Consider the following 8029-nt stretch of genomic DNA (forward strand, 5'->3'; position numbering starts at 1 on the left):
CAGGTGGAACCTTTACCTTTAAAAAAAAATTTATTGCAAGAGGAAAGGGCTGCATTAAAGTGCATATAATCAGACTTACGACACCTGCTAGGTATTTCTGGCCAAACTTTCCCACCCATGAACAAGCAATTGGCTGAAATAGCACTGAGTACTCTAATTGTGAGCAGCTATGAAGGATGAATAATAGCTCAAGTACAGCTGAAAACATATTCCCCTAGAAACATGGCGTAGACTTTTTCTGTGAGATAGTGCAATCTTACACCACTTACCGGGAAGTAAGCCCATTAAACGCAACGAGATTTACTTCTGAGTGAATTTTACTGTACTAGATTTGACAACAGGCTTTGATTTATTAGAACACTCCTCCTTAGACACATGATTATTTTTTACATTTTTATCCCTTCCTCCAAGACGCTTCTACCTGACTGATAATATATATATTCTGAGGATAATATGTATTCTGAGGAAGTGCAAAATGTATTTTTCACAGGAAGCGACGCACAAGTATTCGTACCAGCATTCAAAATGGCGATTTCATCGCTTCCCACCATTTCATCACCGCCTTAAAAAAAAGTCCTCCCCCTCCTCCCATCCAAGCCGCCATTTTGCGTGAGGCGGGGATACTAGCCTACGATAGCAAGAGGCGTAGCCGCGTGCAACATAAGCCAATCTTGAAGCAAGTGGCTTTGAGTGACGTTACTGCAGGCCCATAGTTTCCTTCTCTGTCGTCGTAGAGAGGCGGAGCTATATTCGGCAGCGACCAATGACAATGGAGAGTGCTTCCTGGGTTGAGCAGTACCGTCCCAACTGGAACGTGGTGTGTGTACCTGGAAGGGAGAAGCGCCCCTCGGATTCGGAATCGGTCAGGTGAGCGGGCTCTACGAAGCGACGGTGCGGCGGGCTGGGGAGGGGGGATGTTCCGCGGCGCGCTCAGCGGTTTCCGAGAGCCTGGCGGGCACACTGCTTCTCCCTTCTTGGCAGCCGGTTTGGCCGCCGGTGCAGGTGCGGAAGCGCCGCGCCTGCGCGTCTCTTGCGGCGCCTCTTCCTTGATTCCCAGAGCAGTACCGCTTCCGCCACCCACTGCCGGCTTGTTCAGACGATCGTTTTGCGACACGTGACTGTCGCTGATTAGCGGAAGAGCACCTCTCCGCTTGGCGGGAGGATGATGTATTCGACCCGGCTTGCCGCTCGGCGGTGGGCGGGCGGGTCTGTTGCGCTCCTGAGGGCTGCTGCGGCCGCCTTGATTTGGGGAAGTGGAAGGCCTTGGCGCCTCGTGCGGGAATATATCCGCAGCCCCGCCGGCCTCGTGGCCGAAAGCGCTCAAGGGCCCTTTGTCTCTGCTGTGTTTCCAACGATCCTGGCCCGGGTCCCCGTATATGAAAAGGAACCTGGCCCTTTTTTTCTCTTGATGGCCTAGCTCCCCTTTCCATGTCGAACCTCTCCAGGATTTCTCAGCCTTTAATAGACACCGGGACTTAAAAATGAGTCCTTAAATTGAAAATTAAAGTGTGAAATCCTGTTTGAAGCATTAACGTAAGTAAAGCAAGTACAGGCTGGCTCTTGTTTCTGTTCTATCTTGATGGCTTTGCTAGTGGGCAGTGATCATTCTGGCAATGCTGTTTTACATTGTCCTATGTATTCCGTTCTTGTATGCACTCCAGATTTCAAGAATCACTTCAGGTGTTTAGTGTAAGGTGTTGCAGTTGTGCTGTAGAACTTTCAATACACATTTTCGTAGCACACGTATGTGCTTTTAAGCTTGCTTAAATAGTGCTTTATCAAGTAGAGATATCATTAAGATTGGCTTAAAGTGTAAATCTTATGCATATTTAGACAAAAAAAATCCCCAGCTCCCAGCATTTCCCAGCTAATCAGTGAGAAAATTATAGAACACTCCCCCATCTAAGCTTGCATAGGAGTGTACTCTAAGGAGATTAAAGCAAGGGTGAACAACTTGTAGGCTAAAAGACCTGTTGGGCCAAACTGTCATCAGCTCCAGCCAGCAAAGCCAGTGATGAGATGGCTTCAAGTTACCCATTCCTATTTCAAAAGATAATGAGTATACAGTTTTGTACATTCCTGTATAGATGCAGCATTAAAATAACCTGTTGTGTTGAGCCAAGAAGTATTTTGCATTCCTTCTTGAAAAGGCTTGGAGGGCTGAATTGTGGAAGTGGGGTTGGAAACAGGAGCAGCCTTTGGGAATGGCTCTAAACATTCCTGAATTCATATCTAACAAAACCGAAGTCACTCATGAAAGATTGTAGAAGTACACTAGCAAGCTATAATATATCTTTTCTGTAGAATTGATGGAAAATTACTGAGTCTGTTAGGGTACAATCCAGTGAAGTTACCTTATTCCTCCAAACTCAAGGACTATCAGCATCCTATGCAGGACAAATGTTGCCTTCACACTCCTCTTGCTCTGCAAAGCAGTTAGACTAAATGCAAAGGCTAAATTTAATTGCATAGCTTCAGAGCAGAGGGAAGGAGGCTAAGGTTCTACCAAGGTATCTTGTCTTCTCCCCTCCTTGTCCTCTTGGCCCCTTCTCTGAGGTGACTTGGTGCCAGCTGTGAAGGGACTGTGAAGCTTCACACTACCAGATACATGTTTCCATATCTAACTAACTTGGGAAACCTGGAAACGGCATTTAAAACAACTTGGGAAATACTATTTAGATTGGGAAAAGTGTATAATATTGCAGGAACACTATTATCTGTCTCTGTCATTAGCAGGATTTTCTAATGAAAGCTGTGAACTGGAGACAGATAATTGCTGCCTGGATCTGTGGCTTCTGCTAGTTTTGCTCCCCACTGGGTTTTTTGATTGTTTTTGATTTTGGGGGGGACTCCTTAATCCAGGTGTGCCATAAAGTCTTTTAATGTTGCCTCATGCTTCCTGCAGGATATGGCTGAGCAGGATGTGGAGAATGAGTTGCTGGACTATGAGGAGGAGGATGAGCCTCAGGCAGTGACTGACACAGCCCCTGTCTCTGCTAAAAAGGATGTCAAGGGCTCCTATGTCTCCATTCACAGCTCTGGTTTCCGAGACTTCCTGCTGAAGCCAGAGCTGCTTCGTGCCATTGTGGACTGCGGCTTTGAGCATCCTTCAGAAGGTAGGAGCTGAGCCAAGGCCCTTGGCCCCCGTCAGCCAGCCCAGCCCACCCACCGGGGAGCAACTGCCAGTGGTGCCACGCGGTGCAGGGTGAGAGCTGGGGGCTGCAGGGAGCAGGGTGGGAGGGGGACATGAGGATGGGGATGACTTCTTTGTCACCGTTGAGCCTAGTATAGTGCTTGGGGTTGCTGCACTTTGGGGAGCTCTGCAGTTAAGATACTGTGTAGGTATTGCCAAGTGACTTTTGATGCTTTAATGCTAGTGAGACTTCATGCTTATTATTAAGTCCTCTGAGGCCCCATTAGCACAGGGGCTCCGTTTAGACTCTGCCTGAGTTGCGATGTCGTCATCAGTGAAAGAGGGGGCTCGCAGGGATAACTAGACCACACCAAATTCCTTTGCAGCATGTTCGCTTTGCCTTGTAATTCAGAGTGATAAGCCTTGAACATCCTCGTGCTCATGCTGCCGACCGCTAGTGTCGTGGGAACAGTTTTGCTCCTTGTCCAGTATGTGTGTGGGAAGGGGTGACTGGAGAGGTGTGATGTGCAATCTCGGGAGTTAAGGGGGTGGGAGAGAGCTGCTGTCAAGGCCTCCGGAGGTTCATCCCACTCATTCTGGGTTCTCCCATTTGTCCAGAGGCTGCCTAAACCCCTTGTGTGACGACTTCTTCTTCTTGCCCTCTCAGTGCAGCATGAGTGCATTCCACAGGCAATCCTGGGCATGGACGTCCTGTGCCAGGCCAAATCGGGCATGGGCAAGACTGCTGTATTTGTCTTGGCTACGCTGCAACAGATTGAGCCTTTGGATGGGCAAGTATGTGATGGGAAGTTCTTGATCTGCATGGTTCTTGTTTTCAAGACACTCTGTCCCTAGAAAGCTAGATGTTCGAACACCCGCGTGAGAGATCATACTCTGATTGGGAAACGTAGTTTGGACTAGCTTCAGAAGCTGCTTTGGGGAATGTTTCTGGGCAGGGGCTCCAGAGCCATCTACTCTAGGACAGGGGTTAATGGGGGTTTGGGTTTTGGTGCCCTGGATTGCAAGTGGTGGGAACTTTTTGGTAGCAGGGTGCCTTTGGAATACTGCTACCTCCAAGAGAGACTCTGTTGGTGACAACAAAGAAGGAGTCCTTTTCAGAAGCTGCCCTCCAGCTATGGAACAAGCTTTTCTTCCACCAATTGTACTATTCTTCCAGTGCTAGGTTAAGACTGTCCTCTATAACGAAGCATTTGACAGCTTCATTATGTCAACTGCATAAGAAATCTTGTTGTTCTAATTTGTTCTAAGTGTTGTAGCTATTAAAAATTGGTTTTAAATTTGACTTAAATTTGGAAGTGAAATTGTAAGATTTTATATTGTATTTTTGTTGTATTCTATGTGTTATAAACTGTTGGGCAGAACAAGAATAAAATTAATAATGAAGAACAATACAATAGAGCTGTTAAACCACGTGCCTACAAGCCAAGTCTGGCCCCCACTCCCACACCCTGGGATCTCAAGCCAGCCTTCCAGGGCGTCTTAGCTAGACCTGTCTCCATGTCCTTTTCTTCTGACTGCAAGTTGTTTGCTCGTTTCTTTCCTTTTCAGTGGTTTCCCCACATTCTAAAAGTTTGAAATGCTTTTCCCAAGTCTTAGTGTCTTGCGGTGAGAAGTTTAAGTCAAAGTGTAAAGGTAGTTTTGATCCCTGCCTTTTGACCAGCACATTCCCTGAATGTGGCTTCCAAGAGATTTTTCCAAAATTAAGTGTGGCCGTCGGGCTCAAAGATGGTCAACAGACCTGACTTACAAGGTGTTCCCAGTTCCAGAGTGAGTCAAAACTGTAGGAAATCTGATCAAGAATATGAATTTGTTCCGGCTGGTGTGTCTCTTGCTTCTCCAATGAATAATGTTCATGCAATACACCTTACCTGTTGAAGTATGATTCATAGTTTTTCCATGCAGAAGGACTGTGTACCATAATGATGCACTATGTATCTATTGCAGACTAGTTCTCAGAGTCAGGTAAAGTGACTACCAAGTATGGCACCTTCTTGCTGCCTTTGTACAAGGATGTCTTTTTTTTTTTTCTGGCAGGTGTCAGTGCTGGTGATGTGTCACACCCGAGAGCTAGCCTTCCAGATCAGCAAAGAATATGAACGCTTCTCCAAGTATATGCCCACTGTCAAGGTAAGGGACAGATGGTTTAATTTGGGTCCAGGGAGAGGTGTGTGTGTGTGTGTAATTTGGGTTGGAGCTTGTGGTGTAGAGGGAGAGACAATGCAATGGCTTGATTGTATGTCCACCTCTACACAGGTTCCAAGATTCAGTTGTTGCTGCCTCTAGCTTGTGTGAGGTAGGACCCTTGCCTAGAGTAGTCAGTGTAGATAGTCCTGAGCAAGATAGTCCTGAGCACCAAACAAATACTCTGATTTGGTATAATACCAGCTTCTTATGTTCATCCCTGATCTGCCTGGTTTCTTCAAAGAAGAAAGCAGTTGGTCCTGGAGAAAGACAGGTTGCTTCCGTGTAATCGTTGGTCTTCAAATGGTCATCTGTGTGTTCACACATACGGGCTTTGCACCTGCACGGAGCCTATTGTCAGGAAGCTTCTATAGCTAAGTGTTCATTTGGGTAGGAGGCCTTCTTGTTCCCAGGAAGCCTGAAGAGAGGCAACTGCCCACCCCCTCACTTCCTATAAATAGCACCATGGATCTCTGGACCAAGGGAAGGGGAAAAGACCCTGACCCTGCCTGGCTTCGAGCATCCAGTAACCATTGGAGGAACGACAGCAAGTAGGACTGGAGGGCAGGTTGTGCAGATGACCCCTTGAAAGCCAACAGCCGCAAGTAAGCAGCCTGTCCTTTTTCTTTGACATCTCCCTGCCTCATACATGTGGACCACTAACTAGCTTACCCTGTGAAGGATGGAGGGGTGCTGTTGTCACTGGAGGACAGAGGAGAGGGTCGCCCTGCCAAAGTCTGCCCTTGCACAGATGTCCAGCTGGTAGGGTCTGGCAGGTGCTGAGGGCATGGACTGTGTGGCTGCTCTGCCGATGCCTTTCAGAGACATCTGACCCCGCCTCTTTCAGGGGGATCCCAGCAAAGAGGACTGTGGGCATGCCAGTGCTCATGTGGAGTTGGCCCTCAGTCATGTGGTGAGGTGAAGGCCAGTCTTGTAGGCGAGGCAGATGGTGCAGGAGACCCAGCCTGGTGGAGGCTCCGTGCTCAGGACCATGGATTGCTTGGGACTCGCACAGCATCTCCTCTTTTGTTTCGGTGCAGCAGCCGCCACCTTCTCTGAGCATTTCGCAGCCTTCCTAGCTGCACAGTCGACATGGGGAAAAGATGGCAGGCAGGGAAAGGCAGAAAAAGAAAAGAGGCACGGGCAACTTGAAAGAGGGTGCAAGGAGCAGTGCATCGGAAGATGAGTAGGCAAAAATGCAGATTTTCTTAATAGTTAAGAGTGAAAATGAGGCTGTTGAAGGGAGAAATGGAGAAAGGTTTGCTGTGGGCGAAGGAGAGGGAAAAACAAGAGGAGAACTCTAAGTAGCTAGGTGGATGAGAGAGAAGCGATTATCTAGGTGTGATGGTGGTCAAAATGATACTGACGGGATGGGTGGGAGCCCCCCCTCCTGCTTCCGGGGAACAGGAAGGGGAGGGGATCCCACCCACTTGAACGCTCAGCTGTGGAAGCTTCCCTACAATGGGCTCTGCACAGACACGGAGCCCTTATGTGTGAGGCACAGAGACCACGGAGAAGAAAGAGTGGATCTGATGGAATGAGGATGGTGGGAACCTGTGTGGGTGGGCCCTCCTCGTAGTTTATTGCATCTCTTTTCATGTCCTGTATCATGTTCTGTGAATCAGTGTGGCATGATGGAAGATCTGTAGGTTTGCTGGGGTTCTCAGTGTTACTCTCATCTATCCTGCAGGTAGCTGTCTTTTTTGGAGGGCTTTCTATCAAGAAAGATGAAGAAGTGCTGAAGAAGAACTGTCCGCATATTGTGGTGGGGACCCCTGGCCGTATTCTGGCACTGGTGCGCGACAAGACACTCAATCTGCACAATGTCAAGCATTTTGTATTGGACGAGTGTGACAAGATGCTTGAGCAGCTGGGTAAGGGGCAGAAACGCGCCATGCTCATTTCCTGCAGGAGGACATTGGGGCTTGGGCTGCTGTCATCAGGGATTTGTGATCTGTTGGTTTGGGAAATGTTCTTCTTGGAAGGAAGCCTGATGCTCAGTGCCAGATCAAGAGTAACATTGCTCAGAAACCTGCTTGAGTTATTTCAGGAAGTTGTGCCTGTTTCAAGTGCATGGAGGAAGAGGGGTCATGGCCAGACACTTCACAAGCTGCATCCAACTGTCTAGTCTCAAGGCAGAACCTGAAAACTGTCTTTGCATTTAATTGAGGTGGAATTAAGATGCGAAAGTGGAGCATAAGGAGATACATGGTAATTTACCAGGAATCCTCAAACTCTTCTGTCACATGGAGAAAACACAAGATCATTCCGACTTTTTTGTTCTGATGTCCTTCCATTTGAAAAGAGGACCTTATGACAAGGCAAGCTGCTTCAGAGGGCCTATTTTGACATGTTGCCAAGCCATCGTTTAGTACTTTGAGACAATTTCTTCTTGTGTGCAGCTATTAGAAGTTTTTGATCTCCAGCAAACAGTCTGCTATTTTGGCTGAACAGGCAAAGTGTGATTCGCACTCACCTGCAAACCAGGATCAGAATCGTTTTTCAGACAAGTATTTATTGAAATTAATTTTAATTCAGTAAATTTTGAATGGAGCTGGTCTTTGACCATAATAAAGTCAGTCAGTCTCTCTCTCTCTCTCTCTCCCTCCCTCCCTCCTTCCTTCCTTCCTTTACTCCCCCCATACCTACATCTCGCACAACCTCACACTTTTCACATGTTTTGGAACCACAGTT

General features: G+C 47.6%; 1 protein-coding gene across 3 annotated transcripts in view; it reads left to right on the forward strand.

Annotated features, from left to right (window-relative positions):
- Nucleotides 1-782: 782 nt before the first annotated feature.
- The window catches only part of DDX39A (DExD-box helicase 39A), a 12138-nt gene continuing 4891 nt past the window's right edge, over nt 783-8029 (forward strand). Inside the window, exons 1-5 of one of the 3 annotated variants that reach the window (XM_044453650.1) lie at nt 783-867; nt 2906-3116; nt 3801-3928; nt 5189-5281; nt 7026-7209. In XM_044453650.1, the coding sequence (XP_044309585.1) occupies nt 2909-3116; nt 3801-3928; nt 5189-5281; nt 7026-7209 (613 nt within the window). In that variant the 5' untranslated portion in view covers nt 783-867; nt 2906-2908. Of the gene's footprint in view, nt 868-2905; nt 3206-3751; nt 3929-5188; nt 5282-7025; nt 7210-8029 lie in introns of those variants that run through there. The other 2 variants (XM_044453651.1, XM_044453652.1) reach the window with 2 other exon arrangements.

This window comes from Varanus komodoensis, unplaced genomic scaffold, assembly GCF_004798865.1.
Source record: "Varanus komodoensis strain SLA01 unplaced genomic scaffold, ASM479886v1 scaffold7_1, whole genome shotgun sequence".
Taxonomy (NCBI): Eukaryota; Metazoa; Chordata; class Lepidosauria; order Squamata; family Varanidae; genus Varanus; species Varanus komodoensis.